The sequence below is a fragment of the Chaetodon trifascialis genome, chromosome 22, assembly GCF_039877785.1.
Source record: "Chaetodon trifascialis isolate fChaTrf1 chromosome 22, fChaTrf1.hap1, whole genome shotgun sequence".
Classification (NCBI taxonomy): Eukaryota; Metazoa; Chordata; class Actinopteri; order Chaetodontiformes; family Chaetodontidae; genus Chaetodon; species Chaetodon trifascialis.
Genome location: NC_092077.1, coordinates 20,477,723 through 20,496,584, shown reverse-complemented (window position 1 = coordinate 20,496,584; position 18,862 = coordinate 20,477,723). Strand labels below are relative to the sequence as shown.

The window sequence follows — 18,862 nt, the reverse complement described above, 5'->3', positions numbered from 1 at the left end:
AGCAAAAACTCTTAATACGCTTAATTTTATAAAATAAGTAACTAATATTCAACTCAGTCTTCATTTCAAGTGGGGGAAAAAAGATTTTGTCCATCAATCAGGACAGAAAAACGGGCTGTGTGATCCAAAGCTGAAATTCTGTTTTTTTTATTTAAGATACCTCTCAATAGTTCGAATATTTGCAGAATTTATAAGACTTCCCCAAAATTTCACAGGGGGTCATATTTTTCAGCCTCACTGGTGTTTGTATTTACAGACCAACAAGCAAACCTTAAACTGGAGGCTTTTTGAAAGGAGCTTCTTTCTTTGTGGTTTGATCACAGACTTCTCTTAATTGCAAGCTTGCATAAAGCCGTTCATACAAAAATGAAAAGTATCGCATATTAAGACAAACTACTGACTTTGGATGTCATGATTTCAACATTCTTTAAAAACTTTTTGTATTAATGAAGATGACAAAAAAAAAACTTTTTACCTGAAAGTGAGACATCATGAGCAAAACAAACAATCACTGCGATGAAGCACCATATAAAAACTTTATTCATTTCAAAGCCGGAGCTGATGGACTTTACAGAGGCAGAGGTGCTGCACAGCTGGCAGGACACCATGCTTTCAGTCTGTGCAGCTTCTTCACAAAGAAAGGTACCAGAAAACAGTGTGACACAATCAATAAATATTCTTTAAAATCAGAAGAGGCAGAGAGCCGCAGTCCCTCTGCTGTGATATGTACAAAGATCTGCACTTCTGGTCCTGCTCATTGAGATTCCTGTTCAGTAATATGGATTTTTTCATTCAGAGTCTGTTTTATGTCTAGAGAACATGCACTTTATCACCGTGAAATCACAGCTGAAGAAGGAAAACAGCAAGCCCTCCCGTCAATGATTAGCCCTCCATACAAAGACAAAGGTAAGAAGAGGAACGTTACGGTGGACGTTAACGGAAACATCATGTAGAGTCGACACAGTCGCACCAAAACTGTGGACAAACGTGCAACAAAGGCCCGTTCACCTGAGCGACCTTCTGTCAAACGAGCACCTGGAAGAGTGACGGCAGCACGGAGGTCAGGTGAACCGCCGGCTACAGGTGTGATGTTCAGAGTCACGCAAACGAGCCGAATGTGAGGAGACGCAGGTCAGAGCAGGTGAGTCAGGACGTTTCCACAGAGGAAACATGAACGTGTTCATGAAATAAGAGTCACTGGAAACGGATCCAATGGAAACGGACGACGTTTGTGTTTGAGTGAAAAATCAACAAGGAATCTAAAAATGTTGGATTATTAAATGGAGTCTGGTTGAACGGTCGCCGTTCGAGAGGGGGATCAAACTGACACCATCACACCTTTCTGTGCTGGTTTGGATCGACGAGTCATTAGAAATAACCTGTCCTGATTCAGTCCAATGAAACTCAGCTCTGACTTCACACTTCCTGGTCCGACGTTCCAGGTGTCATCTATCACCTGCTCGCTTCCGGTTTCATCGGTTTTGGTTGTTTTCTCTGCGTAGCTGCTGGTCATCAGACAGGAACGAACGAATGAATCATGATGAATCCATGAATCCTGTGACTGATCTGTGTGGAGGATGAGGACGTGGTGACCGTCCTCACATGAACTCTGCACGACGTCATCTCACAGTGTCTCTTCTTCTGTGGTGGTTTAATGGCGATGGCGGACTGTGATCAGACGTGTGACGAGTCAGTCAGAGTTCGTTTGCTTTCTGGTTCATGAGCGAATCAGGTTCTTTTCATTGTGTTCTGATTGATGATGTCAGCGTTCATGAAACGAACGCTTCCTCCTGAACGCAGCCTTGTTGTTGCGCCTCAGAGCAGCTGTAACAGGACCTGTGTGACACTTTGTTTTCCTGTGATCTGATTGGTTCAGAGCTGCGGAGTACTACATCCAGCAGGTCAAAGTCTAACAGAAGCCCGGAGAGGTCAAACTCTGACTTTTTACAACTTTGACCATCAACAACACGGAGGACGGTTTGTTTTCCACGCCGCTCATCGATCGGGAAACCTCGGCCTGCTGCCTCACAAACGTTTGCGCTGAACTGAGCTGAACTCTCATGGCCGCCGGCCGTCCAGCGGCCAATCAGAGGCCTGCGTTTCCTGCGTTTGAAGGCTGACTCCAGCTGAGTTCAGTGACATGAAGGAAACATGAGGCTTTCTGCTTCTTTTAGGAGATTCTGAACTCCGATTAATTGATTAGCTGATCGATAGAAAATCAATCAGCAGTTTGTTTCCTGTGATGATGAACATCTTTTTGGACTTTTGATCCTTGATGACTTTTGATATGTTTCTTTTCAGCATTTGTAACTTTTGTCTGATGGTTTATGGATGAATGGATTGATCACTGATCAATGATCATTTGCTGAAGAATGAAGGAAAACAGTTTTTTCTATCAGTTGGATATTAAACTTTTAATGTATTTAAATTATTTGTGTAATGAATTAATCAGCGTCATTAATCTCGTATTCGTGATGGAAACAGGAAAGTCAGTTTTGTTTCTGACAACTAAACGATGATTGATTCCTCTCCAGTCTCACGGATGGCTCTGACCGCCTTTTTGGACACATTGTTTGGAATATTTGCAGTAATACTTCAGTTTCTATGATACTTTGTGCTGCTGCGAGGTTCTCGAGATGTAAACGTTGTCACCTGAGCTAAAGCTTGCTGCTGATTGGCTGGCTGACTGAAGAGCACCTGTAAGCAGTTTAGTCGTCGTTTGTCCTCGTTGTCTGTTCTGTGTTGATGCTGTTTGGTCTTTGGAATCAGTCTCTGATGGACACGAGGGAGCAGGACGTCTGTCAGAGGTCACAGAACTGACCAAACGCTGCTCTGGGGTCAGTTTGCGTCTGATGCTTCAACCGTGAGCTGATTCACCGGTTGGTTGGCGGACAGGAAGTTGGCGTGCCACCATTTGATCTCTGAATGTTTGTCGTGTTTTTTGCTGTTTTCTGACATTTATGATTCGAAAGGGGAGACTCGACCTGAACGACCTGAACCTCCAGCACCAGTCACCTGTCGTCACTCCGCCGCCGAGGCGCGCTCTTTGAAAGAGATCACGTTAAGGCGTACTTAAACTCACGCTGTGGTACTGACGGTGCTTACTGAGGTGTACCACGTACCCGACGGAGCGTTACCAAACAAAGCTGCTCCAGCCGTCACTCCCTGATCATTGTGTCCCTTCGACTCGCTGGGTCCTCGCCGGAGCAAGGCATGATGGGATTGGTTAGCGATCAGGTGGCGTTGCACCACACTCGTATTCGTCCACAGCGAGCTGCGGTCCCGCTCCGTCTCTACACGTTGTAGCTGTAGTCCGTCAGGTAGTCCTTCAGTCTGTTGGGCAGCGGCAGGTCCTGGACCCGCCGCGTCGTCCTGTTGATGGCGATGCGACAGAGGTGCTGCAGCGACGGCGTGGCGGTGTACACGGGTTTGGTGAGCAGGAGCTGCACCGTGCCGTTGGGCGGCGCCGCCGAGGGCTGAGAGTTCGAGGGGGCCTTGTCGCTGCTCCTGGACAGCTGGACGTAGTGCTCCACCAGGTGGACCACGCTGTCGAACTGCTTCAGCTTCGGCTTCACCAGGACCACCGAGTCCAGCTTGAATTTACCGTGTTTGTACTCGATCCGCAGGTTGGTGGGACCCGCGGACGTCATGGCGGAGATGGTGAACAGGTAGTCCCTCTGAGAGCTGTCCCGGACCAGGAAGGTGCCCTCCGAGGCGTCCTGGAGGATCTCTTTGGCCTCGTTAGCAGTCAGACTGCCCCAGTACCACCCTGAGACCACAGAGAGAGACAGGAAACAGTGAAGACACACAGAGAGACCGGACGGTCTGTGCTGCCACAACGAGGACCAGAGTGTGCGAGCAGTTACTATCGGCTGGTTTCAGATCAGTACACAGCAGAGAGAAGTGAGCGTTTCTGCAGCCGTCACTTTATGATCAAAACATCGGATTTCTGAACTCTGATTTCATGAGGAACACTCTGAATAAAGAGGCGTGAAGGTCTGCGTGCAGCCCACAGACCCACCTGTGTTCTTCAGGTCCTTCATGGCGAAGGCGATGCGGCTCTCGTCTGATTCCACAGCCCCGGAGTTGTCGTTGGCTCGTCTGTCGCCCTCGATGGTGTCTGTGGACTCGGAGGACTGGCAGGTCATTGGACAGATCCGACCGTCAGCCTAGTTTTAGGCCCACAGCTGAGACGTGGACGAGGTCTGCGGCAGCCAGACGAGACGGGGGAAGACGCTGGACCGGGACCTGTGCCAACCTGGAAACACGTCAAAACCATGAGGACGGTCGCACTGCTTCAAGACCCAAACTCAGGATTAAAACGTTCTTCATCATCGTCATCATCATAAATAAACAGAAAAAACGGCACAGAGGATCTGAGACGTTTTACACATCAACAGAACAAAAACTGAACTGATGGATGTTTGGAGGAACTCTTAAACAAAACCACACCACCGGGTGAGATGCCGGCTGTCGGTTCAGAGCGTTCTGGACTCCAGACTCCTCAGGGTGTTTCCACCTCCCACCGGGTCCCTGACCGCAGAGAGACCTGATCTAGGGTCTCTGGTGATCCGGAGCCGGCGGCTGAGACTGAACTGCATCAGTCTACGAGAGCAGTGAAGGAGAAAATATGTGACGACTGACAAAACCAAGAGCCTGAGGGAGGGCCGCCCACTGCAGCGTCCGACGGCAGAAAATTAGACCAGAGCCCATCCCAGTCAAAACCAGGTCTCAGCTCTGGGACGTTTTGTCTCCAAACAGAGTCTAAAGGAAGGTTCTCATCAGAAGACTCCTGTCGGGAAATCTAAAACCAGAGACCGACCACAGGAAGCTCCTCCGGCAGCGAGCAGTTTGAGGAATGGGCCTCGTTTCCACAGCTGATCCCTCAGGACCCCGTAAACCCTGACGGTCGTCCTGAGGTGGCAGCGTCTCACGTCCTAAATGTAAATGTCCTCTAAAGTGTGAACACCTTTTTCTCCTCGGTGGAAAAACTCACAGACGGACGAGGAGCTGATGACAAAACGTGAACGTGACAAAAAAATGATGCAGACGTTGCGCAAGATTTGATTCAGTCTGATGTTAAAAAAGTTAGAAAATGATTGTTATTAGAGGAAAAGAATCAGATTTAATACAGTTTATTGTTCAAACGGAACATTTAGGTTTAAGTTACTGAGCGACGTTAAGACTGAGAGAAGAACACACGTTCATTTTCACTGTTACTCATTTTCTGTTCTGTAAATTATAAAACGGACATTTATCAGTCTTAAATACTGTTCGTTAATTATTGCATGCAGAATTGAAGAGTGGACATTAACACACACAAATTAATCTTTGTATTTTAAGCAGATTTGTGCAGCAGCTGACAAACGAGGCGACCTTAAATCTGTACAATTCAGAACAGAGTTTGGTGTGATGTGTCCGTTTCTCTGCATTCTTCAATTAAAAAGCAGATGACTGATTATAATGTCTCTTTGTGTCCCACATATCTTAATAAACGCTTATTTTTTACGTACGATAATTTAGGATAAAAAGCGGGACAAAGCAGAATTTGAGAGATTGAATAACTGAACAGATTTTGAACAGAATTTGGTGAAACGTTTCTCTGCAGAATCCATCTGTGCAGAAATAAAAACTGCGTGGCGAGCTGTTTCTCGTGAGGTGTAAAGAACATCTGGTTTTAATTTTAGGACATATTTTTTAAATATCCGCGTCCCGTAAAACGGCAATTTTTTTAAAAAAGACTTTGTCGAAACGTTAATAAGAAACTTCTCCTGGAAAGGGGGCAGATTTCAGGCACCTGTACAGGTGTTTTCCACCTTAAGCACATGTCCTGTCGGTCACATTAAAAAACTATCCTGTGTGATAAAAATGCTGTTTTTGTGGCAGAATTTGAACTGTGAAAAACAGAAACCATTTATTTTCTGGCAGGTCCGCAGCTAAAAATCGAGGCGACATTAAATTGTTAAAAATTTGAATGTAATTTGGTGTTAGACGTCTTCATTTTCTCCAGGTAATCTTTTTATCTTAAATGTGTCTGAACACGGTTGGATGAATTTGTTCTCCCCTGCTGAAACGAGGACTGGGCTGTAATTAAAAAAGATGAGAGTATATATTTTTCCCAGCGGGTCTGAACACCCGCCGGCCACCGAGGCGTCGTTAAATTGGCGGAATAATTAATTGAATTTGGCGCAGTGTGACAGCTTTCTTCGATCCGCGCTGGGACAAACTGCGGAGCGGCGCTTTGAGGGGACTCCAGTGTTTCTGATCAGCAGCTCAACTAAACGACAAAAACACAATAAAGCACAAAATTCAATCAACGTAAGAAAATCAGGCTGACGTACCTGAGAGCTCCGTGTCTCAGCTAGCTGCTAGCTCACTAGGTCGGACCCCGCGGAGGCAGCTTAGCCTCCGCGCAGAGGAGCCGACATGTCCGCGGAACAGTTACGGTCCGAGTCCTCCTGTCGGCGGCGTCTTCTGCTCCGCCGCTCCGCTAACGTTCACTCACTAATGGCGGATCACCGCCGGAGGTCCTCAACGAGCCTCCAATCTGTCAGTCAGCCCGCAGCGCTCCGGTGACACCGTCAAACACAAAACACCGATTTACTCCAGAGTCCCAGAGAGCGAGGGAAGCACCGTGTGTGTCCTCAACATGGTGTCCGTTTGTCCGACCCCGAGCCCCGGACACAGCGAGTCCACAGAGCCGCCTAATAACCGAAATCAGCATCAACACAAAAGAAGCATTTCCAGGAACTTTCCAGGAATACGGTCACGTGGTGCACACAGCAGCGATTTAAGGTGGACCGACACACACGCGCACACACACACACACACACACACACACACACACACACACACACACACACACACACACACACACACACTGTCTCTCTCTGTCACGCATACACACACACACACACACACACACACACACACACACACACACACACACACACACACTGTCTCTCTCTGTCACGCATACACACACACACACACACACACACACACACACACACACACACACACACACACACACACACAGCGCCTTCGGGTGATCTCCGGGACATTTAAAACCCTTAAAAATCCTGTTTGAATTCACGTGCAAAGATGTTTTTGAGACTTACTTCACCCAAGCATTCTCGAGATCCACGCACGTGAATACACACACACACACACACACACACACACACACACACACACACACACACACACACACACACACACACACACACAGAGTGTTATAGAGGACAAACAGGGCCGTATCCAAAAACAGAAGTGGGTCTCTGAAGGGTTTAATAATCGTTAATTCATTTTAAATTCATGAACCTTATGTGTCTTTATTGAAGCAGGACAGACAGAAACAGGACAGAGACAGGACGGAGACAGACCCCCTGCGACAGAGTAACTCTTCTCTGTTCCTGAAGTACAGGTCTCAGTCTTTAGTCCTGCTGTGTGGGGAAACAGGTCTAATATCCAGATTATAACCGTCTGTGAAGTTAGAGCGCTACGCCATCCTCTCCAGCAGGTGGCGACTTCACGCTGGTTTGTAGTCCGCCGCTAAACGAAGAAGAAGAATGTGAAGCGCGAAGAAGAATTTCGCGCGGGTCGTTTGACTGTTTGCTAACTGCTACACAACATTTAGCAGCAGGTCTGCGGCTGCTCGCGGCTCTTCATCACGGTGAGCTCTTTTCTGCTTTTCTCTGAAACCAGCGTGAAGCTTTGAGCGATAAATCTGATTCATGAAACTCCTGTTTGGTCAGATTCGGTTGATTTAAAGGTTATTTAGCGTCGTTCCGGTGCAGACAGACGGACTGTGTCCGCTCAGCTGTACGCAGATACGTGATTTCTGTCTTAGGTGAGCTTCTACCTGTCCGGAGACAAACGTTACTGAACATATTGAACGGATCTGTTGTTTAAGCCGAGCTGTTGGTGTTTTCCCACACTGATCGATTTCACTTTAAAGTGAACGTTAGTGAGTTCACAGCGTTAACAACGTACTGTGGTAAAGTTAGAAATACGTCACTTTATTATGCGTCTCAGTCAATGCTGAGAGAGTAACGAAGCGCGTGAGCTCAAGTACTGAAGTACAGTTTTGAGGTACTTGTACATGACTTGTGTTTCCAGCTCAGCTGTGTTTCAGTGAGGTGTCTGTCCCTGAGGACTGTCCTCACGCTGTGATGCTGTTGTTCTTCCAGCGCTGCTGCAGAGACAGAGACAGAGACACTCATGGAGTCCACAGAGAGCAGATTCGCTCACCTGCTGCAGCCAATCAGAGAGCTCACCAAGAACTGGGACATCGACGTGGCTTCAGAGTTAAATGACTATTTAGAGGAGGTGAAGTCAGACAATGAGCCGTGTGAGCACACTCAGATATTCTGAATACACACAGTCTGTCATCACAACCTGTCGTGTGTGTGTGTGTGTGTGTGTGTGTGTGTGTGTGTGTGTGTGTGTGTGTGTGTGTGTGTGTGTGTGTGCTGCAGCTCGATGAGATGTGCATCACGTTCGATGGAGGAAACACCAGACTGAACTTCGCAGAAGCAGCTCTGTTGATTCAGGGTTCGACCTGCATCTACAGTAAAAAGGTAGCGTGCGCTCCGCCGCGGCGACGCCGAGCTGAGCGGCTCGCGCTGACGCTCTCCATCTGACTGTTTCAGGTGGAGCTGCTGCACAGTCTGGTTTACCAAACGCTGGAGTACATCAACAACAAGAACAAGAAGTGAGTCACGAGGAGATCCAGCGCGGCGAAGCGAGTGTTTGTGCTTTTGACGGACGTTCAGACGATGAAGGTTTGGTTTGTTTGTTCCCGACAGACAAAACAAGCAGCTGGCAGCGTCTCAGCAGGACGGCGCCGACGGGACGGCGGGCGGCCATGAAGCTGATGATGATGCAGAGGTAAGAAACAGAAACTGACGCTGAAACACAAAGTTCTTAAAGACTCAGGAGCGGGTGAAAAGGTCAGAGGTCAAGGTCCTTGTTGTTGTTGTTGTTGTTGTTGTTGTTGTTGTTGTTGTTGTTGTTCTCTCTGCTCTGTCTCTCAGTCAGTTTCCTCTGTCTTCTCCTGCTCTACATTCATTCTCAGCGGTTAGCTTGTTAGCGGAGGTCAGTGAACACTGTGGACGGACAGTAATCAATCAAAAATGACCAGTGGACACTCATCATGTCTCACCATGTCTTCTGTTCCCGTGTCCAGTCCTCATCATGTGTCTCGTGGTCTTTTCATGAAAGAGCAGAAGTCTAAAGAAAACCTCGTCTTAAAGGGTTAAAGGTGGACTCTGCTGACGTCCAGCATGTCAACGCTGAGGACACACAGGCTGTCTCACTGTCTGTCTCTAGCAGACGGTCTGTCTGATGCTTTAGATTTGTTGATCTTATTTGTGTTTGTGTCGCGACACACAGACGAACCTGGATTCACTTTTTATGTTTGATGGATTGAGGGCATTCTGGGTAATGTAGGAACTGTCCACTGTTTGTCTCCTTCAGTTCACTCCACTGGACCTCGAAGTCTCAAAGGACTTAAAGACCAGTCCCCACCAGGTAAGTGTACACCTGTCTCACCCTCTGAAGACAGACGTGTCACACCTGTCTCGCCCTCTGAGGACAGACGTGTCACACCTGTCTCGCCCTCTGAGGACAGACGTGTCACACCTGTCTCGCCCTCTGAAGACAGACAGGTCACACCTGTCTCGCCCTCTGACCGCAGACAGGTGATGTGTTGTTGTGTGCTCTGTTCAGACGGTCCAGGTGACTCCTCTTCCTCCTGAGTCTCTGATTCCTCCTGAAGCCTCAGAGAAGCTCAAACTTCCTCTCATCAGGTCAGTTTGGACAGAATCTCTGAAACACGTGACAAACAGACTTTTCTCTTCACGTCTTCGTCTGTCAGACTTGTTTCTTTGTTCACTGTCCTGACTGTCCTCTGATCAGACTCTTTAATCGATTCTCTGTGTGTCTCAGTGTGAAGGGTGAGGTCCTGTGCAGCCTGAAGGACTTCAGGATCAACATTTTCTGTCCAGGAGACGACGATCTGATCATCCTCTCGCTCGGATCGTCTGAGTCCAGACTTCAGATGGACAGACGTCCCGCAGAGTCTCTGCAGCAGCAAGGTGCAGTGCACGTCCTCAGACACTGAGACGACTGAAGCGGTTTCTCCTTTATTCCTGAAACTTTCGGACTTTGTTCTCCTCAGTTTTCTGAAAGGGTTCAGTTTATTTGACGGTGTTTGACGCCGTCACACCTCGTCACAGATGAATAGAACTGAATCATCTTCCTCACATTGAGTCTTCACCTGTGAAGATCCTCACAGTCATTCAGTGTCTTCACGTGTGTCCTCTTCGTCCAGACGCCGTCGCTCCACCAGACGCTGATGCTAAAGATGACGGAGGCGATGCTGCAGACAATTTCCTTCCTGTCGAGGACAACAACATGGAGCTGGACCAGGACCCAGAGGAGCACGTGGACAGACACCAGGCCTCAGTACTGCTGTTTATTTTGTCTAAAGTGGGGATCGGACAATTCTGTCTCTGACGAGGCTGCAGACTCGTCAATGCGTTCAGATCTCAGTGTTTGTCTTCTCCGTCAGGCTCCGAACGAAGGCCGGATGATCCGAGAGAGACGGCAGGTCGGAGATGACGGGCTGAGGAGGACGGAGGACACGAGGCCTGCTGTATGTACCTTCACCTTCACCTGTCTACAAACGTGACCGTCCATCTGCGTCTTCATGGCTGAGCTGAGTTTGTCTCTAAATGTGGTTTCAGGTGAACGTGTGGGCGCTTCACGACCCGTACGCAGCGCTCGGCGAGGAAAAGCCCTTTAAAGCAGGTGAGGTACAGGTGTGTCTCTCAGGTGTTTCATCGCCGTCCTGTCGCTCTCTTTGCTCACAGAGTCGTTTCCTCTTCAGGAAAATGCTACAGAGTTCCTGAAGGTCTGGACGAAGGTGGAAAGAGGAAGAGGAAACGTCCCGCTTCGCTTCAGGACTTCAGGAGCTGGTTCAGAGGAACCTGTAAGAACCTGCCTGTGTTCTGTGTTCGGGAGGACTCGGCAGGTTTGATGTGATGAACATTTTGTTGTGAATTAATCAGTTAAATTTGTTTGTTGCAGTTGATCCTCTGGAGCACAGGTTGAAAAACGGACCCTCGTTCACAGGTAATAAACCGACGGCATCGACCCGACGTGAAAGAAAGAGATGACGTGAAGTCTGAACCAAACCTCATTAACAAAAGTGGTGTTTTTAAAAGCAGCTTCATTTGATTAAAGCTGATTTTTCTGTCCTCAGATCAAAGTCAAAATAAAACCTGTGAGCTGAAGTCGTTTATTTGATCAGCTTCTTATTTTACAGACCTGAACTACATTTACGTGAGCACGATGAAGGACAGACTGAAGGCCAGGAAGAGGATCTACAGGAAGGCGGTATGACGGCGTGTGTGTTCCTATGATGGTGATGTCACTTGGGGCGTGGTCAGTGATGCGTGTATGATGTCACTCAGGGGGTGGTGGTCTCTGACGAGGAACTGAGGCGGACCTTCCTGCAGCCGGAGGAGGCGGGGCATCAGCAGCAGGGGGAGGAGCCTGTGGACGGATTCAGGCACCCCGACCTGCTGGGTAAACGGCTTCAGACGACACTGACCTCTTTCATACGCACCCTGTCAGCATCACTTCAGCTCCTTTCACCCTGAACACCTCGACCAACACGTCACATGACTTCAGCTGACACTTCAGCTCTTTCACTTCAGGCGGTTTGTGATTTCACGCCTCAGAGGTCATGAAAGGAGCGGTCGTGGGTGACGTGAGGGAACAGGAAGTGTACCTGAGCTCAGTCCTTTTGGCTGGTTTTTATTCAAGTTTGTCTGCAGCCGCTCAGCTCGTTTGTTCTGGTGATTACAGTTTAAAATGTCTTTAAAAGGTGGAGATGACGACAATTCAGACAACGAACACGAAGCGTTTCCGGACGACGTTCCAGCCGAGTTTATTGGAGGACCAGACTTCATTTCGCCAGGTAGAAAACACACCTGTAGGTCTGTGGTTAAAACTTCACCGAGACACATCATTAAGGATGTTTTCACGCTAAGACTTCTGTACTTTTACTTCAGTAACATTTTCAGTCAGATCAGAACAAGTCAGATCATCAGGTGGAGCTCAGGTGGAGCTCAGGTGGAGCTGTGTGACCATCTCCACTGCTGCGGTCAGGTTTGACAGGCTTGTTTTGTCTGCAGAGACGCAGAGGGACGAGCTGTGTTATGAAGATCTGGTGAAGCTCTGTGTGGTAAGTGATCAATAACCAATAATCATTTGCTCATGAAAACATGGCCACCAGGTGAGCGTGTGAATACCTGCAGGGTTCAGGTGTGAACTGTGCGGTCTTCCTGTCATGTGACTTCAGGAGCAGATGGTGATGAGCAGTCGAGGCTACACTCAGGAGACGTCTCTGTCCCGCCGAGTCAAAGAGTGGGAGGACAAGATCCGACCGGAGCTGGTCCTGCAGGTACGGCAGCAGCTTCCTGCGCTCCACCTGTGAGCGCAGCAGCAGGTGATCAGTGCTTAATGATCTCAGGTGACAGCTGGAAACAGTGTCTGTTGTGCTGTGTTCAGGAGGAGCGTCCGGCCTTCGACATCCACGACTACGGCGACAGGATAACGGCGGCGCTGGGTGGCGTCGGTCAGCGCAGGTCGTTCTCCTCCATCGTTGCTGGTTTGGACAACTTTGAAGCCTGCAAGTACCTGCTGGCCTCTCTGCAGCTGGTAAGGACTCACCTGTGAAGGACTCACCTGGAGCTCAGCTGCTTGTAGTTTTATATGACCTGTGTGTCTCTGTATGTCCGTCCTCAGGCCAACGACTACACGGTGGAGGTGGACAGCGCTGAGGGTCTGGAGGACAGCGTGGACTCGCTGTCTCTGACTCTGCTCAGCACTCACAGAGCGACGGACAGGTTCAGAACTCTGATGTCCTCCACCTGAGACACGTGAGTTCCTTCTTTCCTCGGTTTGTCTCCAGTGGACAGCTGTTTGAGCTCCGACCTGAACACCCGCTGTTTTCCTCGTTTCAGAAACTGAATCTTGATCTGATGATGATGATGATGATGATGATCATGCTGAAGTCTTTTGTCCCTTCAAAATAAATGTTTGTAATAAAAACTGTCACAAAATGAAACCAAAGAACAAACCGGCTGATTTTCAGTGTGAGAAACTAAATTCAGTGCTTTGATCAGGACTCCTCACGTGTCTCGCTGGAGACACAGATCATCTTGACTCTTCAGGTAACAGGCAGACGAATGTCCACGTCCATCAGGCTGTCCCACATGTCCCAGTCTGAAAGCCTCCTTTCAAAATAATGATTTCAGTTTGAGCCTTGAGCTGCACTTCACAACAAAGCAGCTAGCACTCTGACATCACAGCCACGGCATGCTGTGATTGGTGGGAAAGTAGGCGGGGAATAAACGTAAACGATATGACGGGCTATTGTCTCCACCTTCAGGTGTGGACACTCGATGGGTCTCACCTGGTCAAATGAACCTGCTTCATGACAAACATAAGAACCACATGCGCAGACTTTGTGTTGTTTTTATGTATCAGAAACTTTATTGATCATTGGTGAGTCTCAAACATCAGCAGGACGTGACAAAGACTGTCCAACACAGACAGACCCTTTAAAACAGCTGCCATCCCAAACAGGAAGAGTCCATGATGTCCTCTGTCCTCAGCAGGTCAACATGAGGGTCAGGGACAGTTTGTCCAGCAGCTCGTTCTATTCCACCTGAACCACAAACAGTTACTGACTTCAACAGATTCACTGGAAGGAAGTAATAATACATCATACTCGTACTTCGACAGGTCCAATCAGATTCTCTCAATATCATTCAGCTCAACTTAATTATTGATCCATGTTCTGAACAGTTACCATTATTGATTCATCTGAATTCTTTTTTCAAATAATCGACTGTTTTGACTAGAAAATGTCAACAAATGTCCAAGAAGACGCTGACATTCCAAAACGTCCTGAGAGGTCAGACGGACTGAATCGACTGACCTCGAACACGACAGAACGACATTAAATGTCACATTCTGCTCCACCTGACGCACAGAACAGGTTGAGTCTTTATGGTCCTCATGGCTGCGGCTGCTTTCACCCGACAAAGTTCAGACTTTAAATATTTCAGGTTCAGAGTTTGACGTAGTTTCTGATGTGGTTCCTGATGCTCTCGGCGATCTGCTCCTGGTTCTTCATCCTGTTGTAATAATCCAGAAACAGCCCGTCAGGACTGATGAGGTAGATCAGGATGGTGTGATCCACGATGTAGTCTCCGTCCTCGTCTTTGGGTCCGGGGCTGGCGTACACTCTGTAGTCCCGCCCTGCTTGTTTCACCTCCTCCGACGTTCCCGTCAGTCCGATCAGACGGGGGTGGAAGTCTTTGACATAGCGGGCCAGCGCTGGGACATCGTCCCTGTCCGGGTCCACGGTGATGAAGAGGGGCTGGACGGGCGGCAGTGAGGCGTCCCGGTCCAGAGCCGACACCACGGCGCTCAGCTTGTCCAGCTCCTCGGGACAGATGTCAGGACAGTGCGTGAAGCCAAAGTACAGCAGCACCCAGCTGCCCAGGAAGTCCTTCTTGGTCCTGCGCTGCCCCCTGTGGTCCAGGAGGCTGAAGTTGCCGTGACCCATGGCCACCTGCTGCAGCTGCTCCAACCGCTGCTGCCGCAACTTCTGCTGCTTCTCTGAGTGCACGAACCACCAGGCCCCCAGCAGACCGCCGCTGAACAGCAGAGTCACCACCAGACGAGTCCTCAGCTTCAGTTTATGAGAACCCACGGACGAGTTTGGACCCTGAGATAGAAGACGTCTCTGAACAAGCTGAGGAAGACGGTGGCTGGACTGCTGACTCTCTGAGGTCAGTGCCGAGGAGACAAATGTCCTCTGGACCGCAGGAAGACGTCTCAGGAGACTTCGTCCTCCATGCAGATCACCCACAATGCACCTGACCCCCAACATCTTGCTGTCCTCCTGTAGCACAAACACAACACAGCAGGATACTCTGAAAACAGGAAGTACTCAGATCCTTCACTCAGGTAGAGGTACTCATACCACTGTGTACAAGTACAAATATGACAAGAACAAGTCCTGCAATATCTCTACATGCCAAAATATAATCAGAAGAAGTTTCAAGAGTATTAAGTGCAGAGTACTATTAAACAAACGGATCATTTTGAATGTAAAACGTTTATTTAAAAAGTAACCGTCGCTGTACAGGTACCGGTCAGGCGCCATGTTGGATTTTAAACCGGTTGTATTGAATTCAATGAAATTCATCTGCATTTGCTGGAAATAAGTGGTGTTTTCATTAGTTTAAACTAACCTGACACCGACACGAACCGCCCTGAAATGTTGCTCAGAAGTTCACCTCTTCTCTGGAAAGGATAGATTTTTATATTTCGTACGATAAGTTAAGTTTATTAACACCGAATAACAGAAGTTACCGCTTCGCTCCGCTAGCCGAACAGGACTGCGGTACTTATGCTGGTGGTTCTGTATCAAGCTAGTTTTCGACTGCAGCTGTTCGCGGACTGTCCTGTTTCACACTCCGACATGAAAAATAGGTTAATTTGATCACAGCTAACAGAAAACTAAGGTTAACCCATCCAGCTTTAGCACAGAAGCTAACGCACGGAAGTCACCTTAACCTGCTGCTTTCAAGCTAATGTTAACGGACTGGGAAACTAGCATGACACGTTAGCTGGTTTAGCCGTTAGCTTCTCTAGCTTACCAGCGCGTGCGGTTCCGATATAATAATAATAATAACGTACCTTTAACAGTCAGTGTCCACACAGCCAACCTCTGGGGACAGACATGTAACCGACAGCCTGGACACACATCTGTGTGTGTTGGGGGGGGGCTGTTGTGAAACACATGAGCTGCTTTTACATAAACTTCAGTTCACTTCAGCTGATTCGACTAAAAAGAGAGGAGGCAGGAGAGGAAATAGAATAACAATAAAGATGAAGAATAAAAAAACACTTATTCTACACGTATAAATGTTGGAAAATAAATCACATAAATGGACATTTACAGACACCAGCAGATTCGTGCCTGTGGTGACTGGAGCTGTAGTACTGAGGGCTTCCGGCAGGTGGCGCCTCAATGAGCCGTAACATGCAGTGAACCATAAATCACACGTGAGCATGAAGTGAACGACGAGAAGCAGCCTGCAGTACAAACAGCTGTAAAAGTTGAATATTTTACAATTTCACTTTGCACATCTGATTCCATTTTGCACATTTTTTGCACATGCAATATTCTGATTCTGATTCTGAAGACAATATTTCTGTTGAAATGCACTGAAATATCACCAGTAAAGTATTTTAACAGATGTCCTTCACAGAAAAATGTTTGTGTGTTTGAACCAAAAAACTTCATTACTCCTCTTTCATCGTCACATTTGTCTCTTTGTTTAAAGACTTTATGTCCAGCCACCAAAAACAGACAAACACGTTATTATTGAACAAACCAGGTCTCTGTGGACAAAGTACTTTGATGAAAGGCTTAAAATAATGTGTTCATTCAGACTCACATGTACTGAGACGTTTTGTCTCTGGAGCCTTCAGAGGACGTTTTGACCTGATAGACTTACAGGTAGATTTCTGTTTCTATGGTGACGGTAATAACGTCCCCTCCGTCCCTCTGTGCTGCACAGTCCCGCTCCTCTGTGGTCCTCTTTGGGACACATCGGTAATTTATCTGTCCTCTGTCTCTCAGGATGTTCCCTGCATTCATTGAAACTCTCTCTCTCTCTCTCTCTCTCTCTGGTGAAGCTGAACCTCTCTCGTCCTCTGCTGCTTCTCCATGTTTTATTAATGAACTCTGGACAGAAGCCCAAGAAACCAGGTCACATCAGCTGCCACACACACACACACACACACACACACACACACACACACACACACACACACACACACACACACACACACACACACACACACACAGTACACACACATCTTATCTTACAGTACTGCATCTTATTTAATAGTACTGCATCTTATCATAGTACTGCATGTTATCTTAAAGTACTGCATGTTATCTTAAAGTACTGCATGTTATCTTACAGTACTTTGTGTTATCTTAAAGTACTGCATGTTATCTTACAGTACTTTGTGTTATCTTACAGTACTGCATGTTATCTTAAAGTACTGCATGTTATCTTACAGTACTGCATGTTATCTTACAGTACTGCATGTTATCTTACAGTACTGCATGTCAGCTGTGGTTCTGGAGGCTGAGCAGCTCATCCACCAATCAGAAGGTCAGCAGTTCTAGTTTGTCAGTGACAGTAAAGTGTTATTTCCTGTGAATGTGTGTGTGTGTGTGTGTGTGTGTGTGTCTTCTGAGCTTTGTCCTCAGGTGATGGTGTCTCAGTGAACCTGGAGGACGCGTCCCTCTCAGCTGTCGTCTCTTATGTAACGCCTGAAGAAGACAGTGAGAGTCTCTGTAGGCCAGTTTGAAGCCTTTACATAACGGACTCTGCAGCGCTGCACTGACAAACAGCACAGCTCTGCTAAAGCCTGACCGCTGTCAGTGCAGGTCCAGGTCTACATCAGTCCAGTTCAGAGTGACTGAACCAGAACTCAGAGCTCTTCATATTCCTGTCACATAAAACACACACACACACACACACACACACATTCACAGGAAATAACACTTTACTGTCACTGACAAACTAGAACTGCTGACCTTCTGATTGGTGGACGAGTATGTCCGTGTACATACAGTACATGTATGCAGTACTATAAAGTGTAACGGGTCATCCTTGAGTCAACACGGTGCTTTGAGTTGAATGCTAACATTAGCATGCTAACACGCTCACAGTGTGTTTACCTGATTTAATTAACAGCTAACAGTCGGCTGAACGTTTCACGCTGCGTCTTCTGTCAAAGTTCAAATGAGGAGGACGTGAAGTCTGACCTGCTGCATGAACATGGACATGAATTCATCCAGTCACTCACAGTAATCTGCCCCCAGTGGCTGTTTGCAGGTATGACAGGCTTCATGTTGATGACTGGCCTTTAAAGGCGTCCCTCAGTCATCGGTCAAAGGCAGAATGTCCTCACTGCTGTATTTACTCGTCTCTGTTTCCTCTCATCCAGGCGCCTTAAACGCTACCCAGCCTCGATTCGTGTTGCCTAGCAACCGCTCAGACGTGAGAGAGGTGTCGAGAGTTTGCTGCATTTCCATTTTTATCAAGTCCTGCAGAGTGTTTGTTACCTGGTGTCAAATCACACCTGCGGTGCGGCAGCTGACACAAACACCTGAGATTAAACGTGCTGGAAACTGATCACAGATCAGAGGATTGATGAAGACACACGTCTTCATCGTTCATATAAAATGATACTCAGATCAGCTTAAAGTTAAATCCTTCAAGCATTCATGTGAAAAGAGTCTCAGTTTCAAAGATTTTATTCAATCTTCTGTAAATTTCATCTCTGGTCAAATTCAATTAAGAGAGTTCATCAGCCAGAGAAAAGAAAAAAAAAGGAACAATACAAAAAAAGCTTATTAGCTTAGCACAAAGACTGGAAGCAGGGGGAAACTGTTAGCCTAGCTCCATCAAGACACAAAGAAGTGCTAGCTAAGAAGCCAGCTCTGCATGAGGTCTTTCCACTTCAGCTGTACAGATACCAGCACACACTCATTCATCATTTATTCACTTATTTCAGCTGAGCAGCAGCCTGCGTCCTGCCCACGGACGTCTGATGGGGTTTATTTACTCACTTTCTGACGTTTGACAGACCAAACGTAGGTTTTCTGCTCAGACCTCCTGCAGGCGTTCGGACTGCAGCGCAGACTGAGCGGGAAGCTGCCAGCAAACGGTTAACGGGTGACGTC

The 18,862-nt window shown here is 47.6% G+C and overlaps 3 protein-coding genes across 4 annotated transcripts; 1 reads left to right on the top strand and 2 right to left on the bottom strand.

The window, feature by feature from the left end:
- Positions 1-518: 518 nt before the first annotated feature.
- Positions 519-6,762, bottom strand: socs2 (suppressor of cytokine signaling 2). Its single transcript, XM_070992441.1, has 3 exons — positions 6,342-6,762; positions 4,022-4,258; positions 519-3,769 (listed from the first exon to the last, which is right to left on the bottom strand). Exons 2-3 carry the CDS (start codon positions 4,146-4,148, stop codon positions 3,294-3,296), a joined length of 603 nt encoding a protein of 200 aa, XP_070848542.1. The 5' UTR covers positions 4,149-4,258; positions 6,342-6,762; the 3' UTR covers positions 519-3,293.
- Positions 6,763-7,588: 826 nt separating this feature from the next.
- ncaph2 (non-SMC condensin II complex, subunit H2) lies at positions 7,589-13,143 on the top strand. 2 transcript variants are annotated; one of them, XM_070992439.1, is made up of 21 exons: positions 7,589-7,675; positions 8,193-8,331; positions 8,481-8,582; positions 8,655-8,716; positions 8,811-8,892; positions 9,481-9,534; positions 9,733-9,812; positions 9,952-10,100; positions 10,337-10,470; positions 10,577-10,660; positions 10,752-10,815; positions 10,895-10,996; positions 11,095-11,139; positions 11,333-11,403; positions 11,481-11,595; positions 11,897-11,989; positions 12,207-12,256; positions 12,374-12,475; positions 12,583-12,732; positions 12,820-12,953; positions 13,038-13,143. In XM_070992439.1, the coding sequence occupies exons 2-20, from the start codon at positions 8,224-8,226 to the stop codon at positions 12,946-12,948; spliced, it is 1,776 nt and encodes a 591-aa protein (XP_070848540.1). In that variant the 5' UTR covers positions 7,589-7,675; positions 8,193-8,223; the 3' UTR covers positions 12,949-12,953; positions 13,038-13,143. The 2 variants fall into 2 exon arrangements, with proteins under 2 accessions (XP_070848540.1, XP_070848541.1); XM_070992440.1 differs by having other exon boundaries at positions 12,820-13,143.
- Positions 13,144-13,554: 411 nt separating this feature from the next.
- On the bottom strand, positions 13,555-18,830 carry sco2 (synthesis of cytochrome C oxidase 2). Its single transcript, XM_070992131.1, has 3 exons — positions 18,749-18,830; positions 15,790-15,937; positions 13,555-14,989 (listed from the first exon to the last, which is right to left on the bottom strand). Exon 3 carries the CDS (start codon positions 14,975-14,977, stop codon positions 14,150-14,152), a length of 828 nt encoding a protein of 275 aa, XP_070848232.1. The 5' UTR covers positions 14,978-14,989; positions 15,790-15,937; positions 18,749-18,830; the 3' UTR covers positions 13,555-14,149.
- Positions 18,831-18,862: the final 32 nt, after the last annotated feature.

Bases quoted from the DNA above. Each gene is read 5' to 3' on its own strand.
- ncaph2 (XM_070992439.1), top strand. From the start codon at position 8,224: ATGGAGTCCACAGAGAGCAGATTCGCTCACCTGCTGCAGCCAATCAGA. The intron at 11,140-11,332 runs GTAATAAACCGA...CTTATTTTACAG, and splicing joins AAACGGACCCTCGTTCACAG to ACCTGAACTACATTTACGTG. The intron at 12,476-12,582 runs GTACGGCAGCAG...TGCTGTGTTCAG, and splicing joins GACCGGAGCTGGTCCTGCAG to GAGGAGCGTCCGGCCTTCGA.
- socs2 (XM_070992441.1), bottom strand. From the start codon at position 4,148: ATGACCTGCCAGTCCTCCGAGTCCACAGACACCATCGAGGGCGACAGA. The intron at 3,770-4,021 runs GTGGGTCTGTGG...CTGTGGTCTCAG, and splicing joins GAAGGACCTGAAGAACACAG to GGTGGTACTGGGGCAGTCTG.
- sco2 (XM_070992131.1), bottom strand. From the start codon at position 14,977: ATGTTGGGGGTCAGGTGCATTGTGGGTGATCTGCATGGAGGACGAAGT.